We start from the raw sequence: 17,776 nt of genomic DNA, 5'->3' as shown, positions 1-17,776 counted from the left end.
GAAAGACAATTAAAAAAGGAAATTCAAAACATTTAAAAGATTTTCTGAATATTTCCTAACCGTTTTTGGCTAGATTTCCGGATTTTGTAATTTTATTAGGTAGAATTTGCATTCTATCTATTTAGAAATTAGAAGACCTGGTAGAATACTGTATACCACTGGTGTAGACAAAAATACAATCCGAATAATGCATTTCCTACCTTAGTAGGTTAATTAGTTTTTGTAGCGCATCAAATCTACCAGTTACGTAGAGCATAGAGGGAATGAGGAATTTATATTCTTCTCCAGTAGTTGTTTATGTTTTCGGTGTATTGTGCATGCTACGACTAGTAGATCACTATGTCTTTGTTAGATTATATATTCTAAACCTCCGTAGATGGTAGATCTGATTTTCTAACCCCTTTACCCCATTTTTGAAATTATTATTCAAACATTTTTTGAATCCAAATTTATTTTTCTTATATGCAGTTGTTTATCTACATCTAATATACAATTTTTTCAGAATTTTTTGCCTTCTAAAAAAATTAATATGAATTTTTATATACAAAAAGGGTAGTGAATGTCCAAAAGTGACAAAAGTTTATTTTGTTCTAAAGGGACAATACCTTAGTTTACTTGTTCTATTTTCCCAATTTTCCCTTTATATTTATGGTTTTTTAAGTTTAAATGCTAAACTTTCTGGATTATATTGCCAAATTTAGATTGAAATTTCAAGTTCGATCATTATAAATGAAACATAGTACATTATAAATGCGACTTTAGATTATGTTCATCAAATCATGTTATTATTTCCTCATAATTATAGACATGATCTTCAATATTTTGATTATAATTTTTTTTTTTTAAACGAAATATAGCCAAATATGGGAGATGAAGTGGATCGCAGATTAAATGCGGCTTTAGATGAAGCTGTCGATGAATATTTGGAAGATACATACAACGACATCGTAAAGAAGCAAAAAAAGAAAGAGAGAAAACGTGCATATGTCGAAAGAAACCGCGAAGAGGGCCATACCCGTCTATGGAATGACTACTTCAGTGAAAATCCAACATTTCCGCCTCATTTATTCAGACGCCGTTTCCGCATGAACAAGGACGTTTTCATGCGTATTGTCGATCGTCTCTCAGAAAATTATCCTTTCTTCCAACAAAGAAGAGATGCTGTCGGAAGATTAGGTCTATCTCCACTACAAAAGTGTACGGCAGCTCTTCGTATGCTTGCTTATGGCTGTGCGGCTGACGCCGTTGACGAATACCTCAGACTTGGTGAAAGCACGGCACTTTCATGTTTAACGAATTTCACAGAAGGGGTAATTGATTTATTTGGAGAAGAGTATATGCGAAGACCCACTCCAGAGGATCTTCAACGACTGCTCGATATTGGAGAGATTCGCGGCTTCCCGGGAATGATAGGAAGCATCGATTGTATGCATTGGGAGTGGAAAAATTGCCCAACCGCTTGGAAAGGATAGTACACCCGTGGATCAGGAAAGCCAACAATTGTCTTGGAAGCTGTAGCTTCCCAAGATCTTTGGATTTGGCACGCTTTTTTTGGTCCTCCAGGTACCTTAAACGATATTAACGTCCTCGATCGATCTCCTGTTTTTGATGACATTTTACAAGGTCGAGCTCCAAGGGTACAATACCTGGTAAACGGACACCAATATGGTTTGCCTTACTACCTCACAGACGGCATATATCCAAGATGGTCAACATTTATCCAATCTATCTCAAACCCTCAAAGTCCTGAAGCACAGTTATTTGCTAAAGTTCAGGAGTCCACCCGAAAAGATGTGGAGCGTGCTTTCGGAGTATTGCAAGCTCGATTTGCAATAGTTAAAAACCCGGCTATTTTGTGGGACAAGACCCAAATAGGGATGGTTATGCGAACATGTATCATACTGCACAATATGATAGTGGAAAATGGATACAGCGGGTGTGATATATCAGAGTTTGAAGAAGGAGAATCGAGTAGAAGTTCAGAGGTGGATATGTCATATACTCGCAGGCCTTCAAATCTCCGAACTATGCTTGAAATACGTACTCAAGTTCGTGACCCACATACGCATGAACAATTGAAATTTGATTTGATCCAAAATATTTGGAACAAGTTTGGTAATGATGAAAATGTTTAATTGTTGTATGTTTCTATTTTCTCTTTCAATAAATAAAAATTTTAATTTTTTTTTTAAAAAAAATTTATTAATAATTTTCTAAGGATTCCTTAACGGTAACACCATTGGAGCAATATTTGTGATTAGAGTCCTTGACTATTCATAAAAAAAAAAATAAAAATAAAAATAATAAACTAATGTTAAGGACTCCAATGGTGGGTAACACCATTGGAGGTGCTCTTAGTTAGTCAGTCCGTCCATTTTATACCATTAATAGAGAGCATAGACCATGTGACTAGGCGCACTGGAAGTATTTAATAACTTTTTATATACTCCACTAAATTGGAAAGGGAAAACAGCGGTTTATTAATCTGTCAGATTCTGAAAGGCATGTTCTTTGATTGCTGCTTTTATCATAAGATTCGTTTTCTTGTATTATTCTTCTCTGCTGCCAATTTCTTGCTAAATTACTATAGTTATTTTATTAGTACATGTAAAAAAGAAGAACATGTCAATGTGCTGCTACTTTTCTCTATGTGTCGACATTTTGAAAACCATCATGTTGAGGTTGGACCATGTCTGGTGTAACACAGTAAAAGCTAATCTTAGTCATTATTATAAAAATACATTATAGATCATGCATGGAGATTCATCAAAAAAATTTCTTTGTTAATAAAATAAAGATAACATGATATATTGCATGAATATATGAAGAAGGTCAAGAGTTGGGAGGTTGATGGAGGCCTTTTTAGCCAATACAGCTACAATATCAGCTGAAACAAGTTGGTATTTTTCATGTGTCATTGCATCTTGGGATTCCAATCTCCACACAATCTTAGAGTATGATTAATGGGCGATTTTGGAATTCTTAGGGGAATATAAGAAACCGTCTCTTAACTTTTAACTAAAAAAACTAAGAATATAAAATTTAAAACAACACTAAAGATCACAGACTTCAGTATATAGAACATTTACCGAAAAATTTAATATTTTCGTAGGAGTTAACACATAGATTTTGAAAAAAATTCAAAAATATGAAAATACTGTTTTAATGCATAGTTGCATCCTTCACTAACATATGATGAAGGCAAAGACGTTTGAAACTTTTGGTGTCTCCGTTTCTCTAGAAAATAGCGCTTTTATAGTGGTTAGTCCACAATTTATGGACTACTATGAAGTTTTACTAAATTAATTGACAAAATATTAAAACGATGTCCATGTACCATGAAAGAGAGTTTAATATACATTAATACAAATGTAAAATGTGTTTAGAAATTTTAAACAACACTAATGCATTTACCAAAAAAATTCAATATTTTCGTAGGGGTTAACACATAGATTTTGAATTTTTTTTCAAAAATATGAAAATACTGTTTTAATGCATAATTGCATCTTTCACTAACATATGATGAAGGTCAAAGATGTTTGGAACTTTTGTTGTCTCTGTTTCTCTAGAAAAAACGATTTTATAGTGGTTAATCCACTAATTTAGGGAGTATCATGAAGTTTTACTAAATTAATTGACAAAAAAAATTAAAACGATGCTCATGTACCATGAAAGAGAGTTTAATATACATTAATAAAAATGTAGAATGTGTTTATAAATTTTAAAACAACATTAAAGATCACATGCTTCAGTATATAGAGCATTACCGAAAAATTCAATATTTTCGAACGGGTTAACACATAGATTTTGAGAAAAATTCAAAAATATGAAAATACTGTTTTAATGCATAGTTTCTTCCTTCACTAACATATGATGAAGGCAAGAGGTTTGAAACTTTTGTTGTCTCCGTTTTTCTAGAAAATACCGATTTTATAGTGGTTAGTCCACCAATTAAGGGAGTATTATGAAGTTTTACTAAATTAATTGAAAAAATTAAAATGATACCTATGTACCATGAAAGAGAGTTTAATATACATTAATAAAAATGTAGAATGTGTTTTGAAAATTTAAAACAACACTAAAGATCATAGGCTTAGTATATAGAGCATTTACCGAAAAATCAATATTTTCGTAGTGTTAACACATAGATTTTGAAAAAAAATTCAAAAATATGAAAATTCTCTTTTAATACATAGTTGCATACTTCACTAACATATAATGAAGGTCAAAGAGGTTTGGAACTTTCGTTGTCACCGTTTCTTTAGAAAATAGCGATTTTATAGTGGTTAATCCACAAATTTAGGGAGTCTTATGAATATTTACTAGATTAATTGACAAAGAAATAAAACGATGTCCATATACCATGAAAGAGAGTTTAATATACATTGATATAAATTTAAAATGTGTTTACAAATTTTAAAACAACACTAAAGATCATAGGCTTCACTATATAGATCATTTACCAAAATGCAATATTTTTATAGGGGTTAGCAGCTAGATTTTGAGAAAAATTCAAAAATATGAAAATACTGTTTTAATGCATAGTTGCATCATTCACTAACATATGATGATGGTCAAAAAAGTTTGGAACTTTTGTTGTCTCCGTTTTTTTTGAAGAAAAAGAAAATTTATAGTGGCTAGTCCACCAATTTAGGGAGTATTACGAAGTTTTACTTAATTAATTGACAACAAATTAAAACAATACCCATGTACCATGAAAGAGAGTTTAATATACATTAATAAAAATGTAGAATGTGTTTAGAAATTTTAAAACAAAACTAAAGATCATAGGCTTCAGTATATATAGCATTTACCAAAAATTCAATATTTTTGTAGGAGTACACATAGATTTTGAAAAAAAATCAAAAATATGAAAATGATGTTTTAATTCATATTTGCAACCTTCACTAACATATGATGAATGTAAAAGTGGTTTGAAACTTTTTTTGTCTCTGTTTTCTAGAAAATAACGATATTATAGTGGTTAATCCATCAATTTATGGAGTATTATGAAGTTTTACTAAATTAGTTGACAAAAAAATTAAACCGATGCTCATGTACCATGAAAGAGAATTTAATATACATTAATACAAATATATAATGTGTTTAAAAATTTTAAAACAACAATAAAGATCATGGGTTTCAGTATATAGAGCATTACCGAAAATTTAATATTTTCGTAAGGGTTAACACATAGATTTTGAGAAAAATTCAAAAGATTTGAGAATACTGTTTTAATGCATAGTTGAATCATGTAATAATATATGATGAAGTTCAAAGAGGTTTGGAACCTTTGTTGTCTCCGTTTCTCTAAAGAATAACAATTTTATAGTGGTTAGTCTAATGATTTAGGGAGTGTTTGCAGTTTTGCTAAATTACTTTATAAAAAATTAGAACGATGTCCATGTACCATGAAAATGAATTTATCATAAATTAATATAAATGTGTAATGTGGTTATAAATTTTAAAACAAATTAAAATATTATAGGCTTCATATATAGAGCATTTACTGAAAACTCACTATTTTCGTTGGGGGGTACACATAGATTTTGAGAAAAAATCAAAAAATTTGACAACACTGTTTTAATACATATTTGAATCATGTAATAATATATGATGAAGTTCAAAGAGGTTTGGAACCTTTGTTGTCTTCGTTTTTCTAGGGAATAGCAATTTTATAGTGGTTAGTCCAATGATTTAGGGAGTATTTGCAGTTTTGCTAAAATAATAGATAAAAAATTAGAACGATGTCCATGTACCATGAAAAGAAGTTTATTATAAATTAATACAAATGTATAATGTGGTTATTAATTTTAAAACGAATTAAAAGATTATAGGCTTCATATATAGAGCATTTACCGAAAACTCACTATTTGCGTAGGGGGGGGGTACACATAGATTTTGAGAAAAATTCAAAAAATTTGAGAATACTGTTTAAAAAAATATTTGAATCATGTAAGAAAATATGATGAAGTTCAAAGAGGTTTGAAACTTTTGTTATCTGTGTTTCTCTAAGGAATAGCAATTTTATAGTGGCTAGTCCAATGATTTAGGGAGTATTTACAGTTTTGCTAAATTAATTGATTAAAAATTAGAACGATGTCTATGTACCATGAAAAGAAGTTTATCATAAATTAATACAAATTTATAATGTGGTTATAAATTTTAAAACGAATTAAAAGATTATATGCTTCATATATAAAGCATTTACCGAAGACTCACTATTTTCGTAGGTGGGCACACATAGATTTTGAGAAAAATTCAAAAAATTTGACAATACTGTTTTAATGCATAGTTGAATCATGTAATAACATATGATGAAGTTCAAAGAGGTCTGGCACCTTTGTTGTCTCCGTTTCTCTAAGGAATAACAATTTTATAGTGGTTAGTCTAATGATTTAGGGAGTATTTGCAATTTTGCTAAATTAATTGATAAAAATTAGAAAGATGTACATGTACCATGAAAAGAAGTTTATTATAAATTAATACAAATGTATAATGTGGTTATAAATTTTAAAACGAATTAAAAGATTATAGGCTTCATATATAGATCATTTACCGAAAACTCACTATTTTTGTAGGGGGGCACACATAGATTTTGAGAAAAATTCAAAAAATTTGACAATACTGTTTTAATGCATAGTTGAATCATGTAATAACATAGGATGAAGTTCAAAGAGGTCTGGAACCTTTGTTTTCTCCGTTTCTCTAAGGAATAGCAATTTTATAGTGGTTAGTCTAATGATTTAGGGAGTATTTGCAGTTTTGCTAAATTAATTGATAAAAATTAGAACGATGTCCATGTACCATGAAAAGAAGTTTATTATAAATTAATACAAATGTATAAAGTGGTTATAAATTTTAAAACGAATTAAAAGATTATAAGCTTCATATATAGATCATTTACCGAAAACTCACTATTTTCGTAAGGGGGTTCACATAGATTTTGAGAAAAATTCAAAAAATTTGACAACACTGTTTTAATACATATTTGAATCATGTAATAATATATGATGAAGTTCAAAGAGGTTTGGAACCTTTGTTGTCTCCGTTTCTCTAGGGAATAGCAAGTTTATAGTGGTTAGTCCAATGATTTAGGGAGTATTTGCAGTTTTGCTAAATTAATGGATAAAAAATTAGAACGATGTTCATGTACCATGAAAAGAAGTTTATCATACATTAATACAAATGTATAATGTGGTTTTAAATTTTAAAACAAATTTAAAGATTATAGGCTTCATATATAGAGCATTTACCGAAAACTCACTATTTTCGTAGGGGTTGTTAACACATAGATTTTGAGAAAAATTCAAAAAATTTGAGAATACTGTTTTAATACATATTTGAATCATGTAATAAAATATGATGAAGTTCAAAGAGGTTTGGAACCTTTGTTGTCTCTGTTTCTTTAAGGAATAGCAATTTTATAGTGGTTAGTCCAATGATTTAGTGAGTATTTACAGTTTTGCAAAATTAATTGATTAAAAATTAGAACGATGTCCATGTACCATGAAAAGGAGTTTATCATAAATTAATATAAATGTGTAATGTGGTTATAAATTTTAAAACGAATTAAAAGATTATAGGCTTCATATATAGAGCATTTACCGAAAACTCACTATTTTCGTAGGGGGGCACACATAGATTTTGAGAAAAACTCAAAAAAATTGACAATACTGCTTTAATGCATAGATGAATCATGTAATAAAATATGATGAAGTTCAAAGAGGTTTGGAACCTTTGTTGTCTCTCTTTCTCTAAGGAATAACTATTTTATAGTGGTTAGTCTAATGATTTAGGGAGTATTTGCAGTTTTGCTAAATTACTTGATTAAAAATTAGAACGATGTCCATGTACCATGAAAAAGAATTTATCATAAATTAAAATAATGTGTAATGTGGTTATAAATTTTAAAACAAATTAAAAGATTATAAGCTTCATATATAAAGCATTTACCGAAAACTCACTATTTTCGTAGGGGGGTACACATAGATTTTGAGAAAAATTCAAAAAATTTGAGAATACTGTTTTAATACATATTTGAATCATGTAATAATATATTATGAAGTTCAAAGAGGTTTGGAACCTTTGTTGTCTCCGTTTCTTTAGAGAATAACAATTTTATAGTGGTTAGTCCAATGATTTAGGGAGTATTTGCAATTTTGCTAAATTACTTGATAAAAAATTAGAACGATGTCCATGTACCATGAAAAGAAGTTTATCATACATTAATACAAAGGTATAATGTGGTTTTAAATTTTAAAACAAGTTTAAAGATTATAGGCCTCATATAGAGCATTTACCGAAAACTCACTATTTTTGTAGGGCTAAACACATAGATTTTGAGAAAAATTCAAAAAATTGAGAATACTGTTTTAATACATATTTGAATCATGTAATAAAATATGATGAAGTTCAAAGAGGTTTGAAACCTTTGTTGTCTATGTTTCTCTAAGGAATAGCAATTTTATAGTGGTTAGTCCAATGATTTAGGGAGTATTTACAGTTTTGCTAAATTAATTAATTAAAAATTAGAACGATGTCTATGTACCATGAAAAGAAGTTTATCATAAATTAATACAAATGTATAATGTGGTTATAAATTTTAAAACGAATTAAAAGATTATAGGCTTCATATATAAAGCATTTACCGAAAACTCACTATTTTCGTAGGGGGACACACATAGATTTTGAGAAAAATTCAAAAAATTTGACAATACTGTTTTAATGCATAGTTGAATCATGTAAAAACATATGATGAAGTTCAAAGAGGTCTGGAACCTTTGTTGTCTCCGTTTCTCTAAGGAATAGCAATTTTATAGTGGTTAGTCTAATGATTTAGGGAGTATTTGCAGTTTTGCTAAATTAATTGATAAAAATTAGAACGATGTCCATGTACCATGAAAAGAAGTTTATTATAAATTAATACAAATGTATAATGTGGTTATAAATTTTAAAACGAATTAAAAGATTATAGGCTTCATATATAGATCATTTACCGAAAACTCACTATTTTCGTAAGGGGTTCACATAGATTTTGAGAAAAATTCAAAAAATTTGACAACACTGTTTTAATACATATTTGAATCATGTAATAATATATGATGAAGTTCAAAGAGGTTTGGAACCTTTGTTGTCTCCGTTTCTCTAGGGAATAGCAATTTTATAGTGGTTAGTCCAATGATTTAGGGAGTATTTGCAGTTTTGCTAAATGAATGGATAAAAAATTAAAACGATGTCCATGTACCATGAAAAGAAGTTTATCATACATTAATACAAAGGTATAATGTGGTTTTAAATTTTAAAACAAATTTAAAGATTATAGGTTTCATATATAGAGCATTTACCGAAGACTCACTATTTTCGTAGGTGGGCACACATAGATTTTGAGAAAAATTCAAAAAACTTGACAATACTGTTTTAATGCATAGTTGAATCATGTAATAACATATGATGAAGTTAAAAGAGGTCTGGAACCTTTGTTGTCTCCGTTTCTCTAAGGAATAGCAATTTTATAGTGGTTAGTCTAATGATTTAGGGAGTATTTGCAGTTTTGCTAAATTACTTGATAAAAAATTAGAACGATGTCCATGTACCATGAAAAGGAATTTATCATAAATTAATATAAATGTGTAATGTGGTTATAAATTTTAAAACAAATTAAAAGATTATAGGCTTCATATATAGAGCATTTACCGAAGACTCACTATTTTCGTAGGTGGGCACACATAGATTTTGAGAGAAATTCAAAAAATTTGACAATACTGTTTTAATGCATAGTTGAATCATGTAATAACATATGATGAAGTTCAAAGAGGTCTGTAACCTTTGTTGTCTCCGTTTCTCTAAAGAATAGCAATTTTATAGTGGTTAGTCTAATGATTTAGGGAGTATTTGCAGTTTTGCTAAATTAATTGATAAAAATTAGAACGATGTCCATGTACCATAAAAAGAAGTTTATTATAAATTAATACAAATGTATAATGTGGTTATAAATTTTAAAACGAATTAAAAGATTATAGGCTTCATATATAGATCATTTACCGAAAACTCACTATTTTCGTAAGGGGGTTCACATAGATTTTAAGAAAAATTCAAAAAATTTGACAACACTATTTTAATAAATATTTGAATCATGTAATAATATATGATGAAGTTCAAAGAGGTTTGGAACCTTTGTTGTCTCCGGTTCTCTAGGGAATAGCACGTTTATAGTGGTTAGTCCAATGATTTAGGGAGTATTTGCAGTTTTGCTAAATTAATGGATAAAAAATTAGAACGATGTCCATGTACCATGAAAAGAAGTTTATCATACATTAATACAAAGGTATAATGTGGTTTTAAATTTTAAAACAAATTTAAAGATTATAGGCCTCATATATAGAGCACTTACCGAAAACTCACTATTTTTGTAAGGGTTAAAACATAGATTTTGAGAAAAATTCAAAAAATTGAGAATACTGTTTTAATACATATTTGAATCATGTAATAAAATATGATGAAATTCAAAGAGGTTTGAAACCTTTGTTGTCTCTGTTTCTCTAAGGAATAGCAATTTTATAGTGGTTAGTCCAATGATTTAGGGAGTATTTGCAGTTTTGCTAAATTAATTGATTAAAAATTAGAACGATGTCCATGTACCATGAAAAAGAAATTTATCATAAATTAATACAAATGTATGATGTGGTTATAAATTTTAAAATGAATTAAAAGATTATAGGCTTCATATATAAAGCATTTACTGAACACTCACTATTTTCGTAGGGGGGCACACATAGATTTTGAGAAAATTTCAAAATTTTTGACAATACTGTTTTAATGCATAGTTGAATCATGTAATAACATATGATGAAGTTCAAAGAGGTCTGGAACCTTTGTTGTCTCCGTTTCTCTAAGGAATAGCAATTTTATAGTGGTTAGTCTAATGATTTAGAGAGTATTTGCAGTTTTGCTAAATTAATTGATTAAAAATTAGAACGATGTCCTTGTACCATGAAAAGGAATTTATCATAAATTAATACAAATGTATAATGTAGTTATAAATTTTAAAACGAATTAAAAGATTATAGGCTTCATATATAAAGCATTTACCAAAACTCACTATTTTCGTAGGTGGGCACACATAGATTTTGAGAAAAATTCAAAAAACTTGACAATACTGTTCTAATGCATAGTTGAATCATGTAATAACATATGATGAAGTTCAAAGAGGTCTGGAACCTTTGTTGTCTCCGTTTCTCTAAGGAATAGCAATTTTATAGTGGTTAGTCTAATGATTTAGGGAGTATTTGCAGTTTTGCTAAATTACTTGATAAAAAATTAGAACGATGTCCATGTACCATGAAAAGGATTTATCATAAATAATAAAAGGTAATGTGGTTATAAATTTTAAAACAAATTAAAAGATTATAGGCTTCATATATAGAGCATTTACCGAAGACTCACTATTTTCGTAGGTGGGCACACATAGATTTTGAGAGAAATTCAAAAAATTTGACAATACTGTTTTAATGCATAGTTGAATCATGTAATAACATATGATGAAGTTCAAAGAGGTCTGGAACCTTTGTTGTCTCCGTTTCTCTAAGGAATAGCAATTTTATAGTGGTTAGTCTAATGATTTAGGGAGTATTTGCAGTTTTGCTAAATTAATTGATAAAAATTAGAAAGATGTCCATGTACCATGAAAAGAAGTTTATCATACATAAAAATCAAAGGTATAATGTGGTTTTAAATTTTAAAACAAATTTAAAGATTATAGGCCTCATATATAGAACATTTACCGAAAACTCACTATTTTTGTAGGGGTTAAAACATAGATTTTGAGAAAAATTCAAAAAATTGAGAATACTGTTTTAATACATATTTGAATCATGTAATAAAATATGATGAAGTTCAAAGAGGTTTGAAACCTTTGTTGTCTCTGTTTCTCTAAGGAATATCAATTTGAAAGTGGTTAGTCCAATGATTTAGGGAGTATTTGCAGTTTTGCTAAATTAATTGATTAAAAATTAGAACGATGTCTATGTACCATGAAAAGAAGTTTATCATAAATTAATACAAATGTATAATGTGGTTAAAAATTTTAAAACGAATTAAAAGATTATAGGCTTCATATATAAAGCATTTACCGAAGACTCACTATTTTCGTAGGTGGGCACACATAGATTTTGAGAAAAATTCAAAAAATTTGACAATACTGTTTATTGCATAGTTGAATCATGTAATAACATATGATGAAGTTCAAAGAAGTTTGGAACCTTTGTTGTCTCCGTTTCTCTAAGGAATAGCAATTTTATAGTGGTTAGTCTAATGATTTAGGGAATATTTGCAGTTTTGCTAAATTAATTGATTAAAAATTAGAACGAGGTCCTTGTACCTTGAAATGGAATTTATCATAAATTAATACAAATGTATAATGTAGTTATAAATTTTAAAACGAATTAAAAGATTATAGGCTTCATATATAAAGCATTTACCGAAGACTCACTATTTTCGTAGGTGGGCACACATAGATTTTGAGAAAAATTCAAAAAATTTGACAATACTGTTTATTGCATGTTGAATCATGTAATAACATATGATGAAGTTCAAAGAGGTTTGGAACCTTTGTTGTCTCCGTTTCTCTAAGGAATAGCAATTTATAGTGTTTGGTCTAATGATTGGGGTAGTATTTGCAGTTTTGCTAAATTACTTGATAAAAATTAGAACGATGTCCATGTACCATGAAAAGGAATTTATCATAAGTTAATATAAATGTGTAATGTGGTTATAAATTTTAAAACAAATTAAAAGATTATAGGCTTCATATATAGAGCATTTACCGAAAACTCACTATTTTCGTAGGGGGGTACACAAAGATTTTGAAAAAAATTCAAAAAATTTGACAATACTGTTTTAATACATAGTTGAATCATGTTATAACATATGATGAAGGTAAAAGAGGTTTGGAACCTTTGTTGTCTCTGTTTCTCTAAGGAATAGCAATTTTATAGTCGTTAGTCCAATGATTTAGGGAGTATTTACAGTTTTGCTAAATTAATTGATTAAAAATTAGAACAATATCCATGTACAATGAAAAGAAATTTATCATAAATTAATACAAATGTATGATGTGGTTATAAATTTTAAAACGAATTAAAAGATTATAGGCTTTATATATAAAGCATTTACGGAACACTCACTATTTTCGTAGGGGGCACACATAGATTTTGAGAAAAATTCAAAAAATTTGACAATACTGTTTTAATGCATAGTTGAATCATGTAATAACATATGATGAAATTCAAAGAGGTTTGGAACCTTTGTTGTCTCCGTTTCTCTAAGGAATACCAATTTTATAGTGGTTAATCAAAAGATTTAGGGAGTATTTGCAGTTTTGCTAAATTACTTGATTAAAAATTAGAACGATGTCCATGTACCATGAAAAGGAATTTATCATAAATTAATATAAATGTGTAATGTTTATAAATTTTAAAACAAATTAAAAGATTATAAGCTTCATATATAAAGCATTTACTGAAAACTCACTATTTTCGTAGGGGGGTACACATAGATTTAGAGAAAAATTCAAAAAATTTGACAACACTGTTTTAATACATATTTGAATCATGTAATAATATATTATGAAGTTCAAAGAGGTTTGGAACCTTTGTTGTCTCCGTTTATCTAGGGAATAGCAATTTTATAGTGGTTAGTCCAATGATTTAGGGAGTATTTGCAGTTTTGCTAAATTACTTGATAAAAAATTAGAACGATGTCCATGTACCATGAAAAGAAGTTTATCATACATTAATACAAAGGTATAATGTGGTTTTAAAATTTAAAACAAATTTAAAGATTATAGGCCTCATATATAGAGCATTTACCGAAAACTCACTATTTTCGTAGGGGGGGCACACATAGATTTTAGAAAAATTAAAAAAATTGACAATACTGCTTTAATGCATATTTGAATCATGTAATAAATATGATGAAGTTCAAAGAGGTTTGGAACCTTTGTTGTCTCCGTTTCTCTAAGGAATAGCAATTTTATAGTGGTTAGTCTAATGATTTAGGGAGTATTTGCAGTTTTGCTAAATTAATGATAAAAAATTAGAACGATGTCCATGTACCATGAAAAGGAATTTATCATAAATTAATATAAATGTGTAATGTGGTTATAAATTTTAAAACAAATTAAAAGATTATAAGCTTCATATATAAAGCATTTACCGAAAACTCACTATTTTCGTAGGGGGGTACACATAGATGTTGAGAAAAATTCAAAAAATTTGACAACACTGTTTTAATACATATTTGAATCATGTAATAATATATTATGAAGTTCAAAGAGGTTTGGAACCTTTGTTGTCTCCGTTTCTCTAGGGAATAGCAATTTTATAGTGGTTAGTCCAATGATTTAGGGAGTATTTGCAGTTTTGCTAAATTACTTGATAAAAAATTAGAACGATGTCCATGTACCATGAAAAGAAGTTTATCATACATTAATACAAAGGTATAATGTGGTTTTAAATTTTAAAACAAATTTAAAGATTATAGGCCTCATATATAGAGCATTTACCGAAAACTCACTATTTTCGTAGGGGGGCACACATAGATTTTGAGAAAAATTAAAAAAATTTGACAATACTGCTTTAATGCATAGATGAATCATGTAATAAAATATGATGAAGTTCAAAGAGGTTTGGAACCTTTGTTGTCTCCGTTTCTCTAAGGACTAGCAATTTTATAGTGGTTAGTCTAATGATTTAGGGAGTATTTGCAGTTTTGCTAAATTACTTGATTAAAAATTAGAACGATGTCCATGTACCATGAAAAGGAATTTATCATAAATTAATATAAATGTGTAATGTGGTTATAAATTTTTTAAAAAATTAAAAGATTATAAGCTTCATATATAAAACATTTACCGAAAACTCACTATTTTCGTAGGGGGGTACACATAGATTTTGAGAAAAATTCAAAAAATTTGACAACACTGTTTTAATACATATTTGAATCATGTAATAATATATTATGAAGTTCAAAGAGGTTTGGAACCTTTGTTGTCTCCGTTTCTCTAGGGAATAGCAATTTTATAGTGGTTAGTACAATGATTTAGGGAGTATTTACAGTTTTGCTAAATTACTTGATAAAAAATTAGAACGATGTCCATGTACCATGAAAAGAAGTTTATCATACATTAATACAAAGGTATAATGTGGTTTTAAATTTTAAAACAAATTTTAAGATTATAGGCCTCATATATAGAGCATTTACCGAAAACTCACTATTTCGTAGGGGGGCACACATAGATTTTGAGAAAAATTCAAAAAATTTGACAATACTGTTTTAATACATAGTTGAATCATGTTATAACATATGATGAAGTTCAAAGAGGTTTGGAACCTTTGTTGTCTCTGTTTCTCTAAGGAATAGCAATTTTATAGTGGTTAGTCCAATGATTTAGGGAATATTTACAATTTTGCTAAATTAATTGATTAAAAATTAGAACGATTTTCATGTACCATGAAAAGGAATTTATCATAAATTAATATAAATGTGTAATGTGGTTATAAATTTTAAAACGAATTAAAAGATTATAGGCTTCATATATAGAGCATTTACCGAAAACTCACTATTTTCGTAAGGGGGCACACATAGATTTTGAGAAAAATTCAAAAAATTTGACAACACTGTTTTAATACATAGTTGAATCATGTAATAACATATGATGAAGTTCAAAGAGGTCTGGAACCTTTGTTGTCTCCGTTTCTCTAAGGAATAGCAATTTTATAGTGGTTAGTCTAATGGTTTAGGAGTATTTGCAGTTTTGCTAAATTAATTGATTAAAAATTAGAACGATGTCCTTGTACCATGAAAAGGAATTTATCATAAATTAATACAAATGTATAATGTAGTTATAAATTTTAAAACGAATTAAAAGATTATAGGCTTCATATATAAAGCATTTACCGAAAACTCACTATTTTCGTAGGGGGGCACACATAGATTTTGAGAAAAATTCAAAAAAATTGACAGTACTGTTTTAATGCATAGTTGAATCATGTAAAAACATATGATGAAGTTCAAAGAGGTCTGGAACCTTTGTTGTCTCCGTTTCTCTAAGGAATAGCAATTTTATAGTGGTTAGTCTAATGATTTAGAGAGTATTTGCAGTTTTGCTAAATTAATGAAAAAAAATTAGAACATGTCCATGTACCATGAAAAGAAGTTCTTAAATTAATACAAATGTATAATGTGTTATAAATTTTAAAACGATTAAAAGATATAGTTCATATATAGATCATTTACCGAAAACTCACTATTTTCGTAAGGGGGTTCACAGAGATTTTGGAAAAAATCAAAAAATTTGACATACTGTTTTAATACATATTTGAATCATGTAAAATATGATGAAGTTCAAAGAGGTTGGAACTTTGTTGTCTCCGTTTCTCTAAAGAATAGCAAGTTTATAGTGGTTATTCCAATGATTTAGGGAGTATTTGCAGGTTTGCTAAATTAATGGATAAAAAATTAGAACGATGTCCATGTACCATGAAAAGAGTAGTTTATCATACATTAATACAAATGTATGATGTGGTTATAAATTTTAAAACGAATTAAAAGATTATAGGCTTTCTATATAAAGCATTTACTGAACACTCACTATTTTCGTAGGGGGGCACACATAGATTTTGAGAAAAATTCAAAAAATTTGACAATACTGTTTTAATGCATAGTTGAATCATGTAATAACATATGATGAAATTCAAAGAGGTTTGGAACTTTGTTGTCTCCGTTTCTCTAAGGAATAGCAATTTTATAGTGTTTAGTCTAAAGATTTAGGGAGTATTTGGAGTTTTGCTAAATTACTTGATTAAAAATTAGAACGATGTCCATGTACCATGAAAAGGAATTTATCATAAATTAATATAAATGTGTAATGTGGTTATAAATTTTAAAACAAATTAAAAGATTATAAGCTTCATATATAAGCATTTACCGAAAACTCACTATTTTTTAGGGGGGTACACATAGATTTGAGAAAAAATTCAAAAAATTTGACACACTGGTTTAATACATATTTGAATCATGTAATTATATATATGAAGTCAAAGAGTTTGGAACCTTGTTGTCTCCGTTTCTCTAGGGAATAGCAATTTATAGTGGTTAGTACAATGATTTAGGGAGTATTTACAGTTTTGCTAAATTACTTGATAAAAAATTAGAACGATGTCCATGTACCATGAAAAGATTTATCATACATTAATACAAAGGTATATGTGGTTTTAAATTTTAAAACAAATTTTAAGATTATAGGCCTCATATATAGAGCATTTACCGAAAACTCACTATTTCGTAGGGGGGCACACATAGATTTTGAGAAAAATTCAACAAAAATTTGACAATATGTTTAATCCATGTTTGAATAATGGTATAACATATGATGAGTTCAAAGAGGTTGGACCCTTTGGTTGTATCTGTTCTCACAGGAATAGCAATTTATAGTGGTTAGTCCAGGATTTAGGGAATATTTACAATTTTGCTAACAATTAATGTTAAAAATTAGAACGATTTCATGTTACCAGAATAACGGAAGTTTCAATAATTAATATAAATGGGTAAGTGTGGGTCATAATTTTAAAACGTAATGATATTAAAAAGATCTGGCTTAATATATAGCAGTTACTCGAAAACTCACTATTTTCGTAGGGGGCACACATAGCTTTTGCGAAAAATTCAAAAAATTTGCAATACTGTTTTAATGCATAGTTGAATCATGAATAAATTG

General features: G+C 28.5%; 1 protein-coding gene across 1 annotated transcript; it reads left to right on the top strand.

The window, feature by feature from the left end:
• The first annotated feature begins 863 nt into the window (after positions 1-863).
• On the top strand, positions 864-2,079 carry LOC106407998. Its single transcript, XM_013848831.1, has 3 exons — positions 864-1,425; positions 1,564-1,811; positions 1,918-2,079. The coding sequence occupies exons 1-3, from the start codon at positions 864-866 to the stop codon at positions 2,077-2,079; spliced, it is 972 nt and encodes a 323-aa protein (XP_013704285.1).
• Positions 2,080-17,776: the final 15,697 nt, after the last annotated feature.

This window comes from Brassica napus, chromosome C5 (genome assembly GCF_020379485.1).
Source record: "Brassica napus cultivar Da-Ae chromosome C5, Da-Ae, whole genome shotgun sequence".
Lineage (NCBI taxonomy): Eukaryota > Viridiplantae > Streptophyta > Magnoliopsida > Brassicales > Brassicaceae > Brassica > Brassica napus.
The sequence above is the reverse complement of the archived record's forward strand: the minus strand, read 5'-3'. Positions and strand labels throughout refer to the sequence as shown.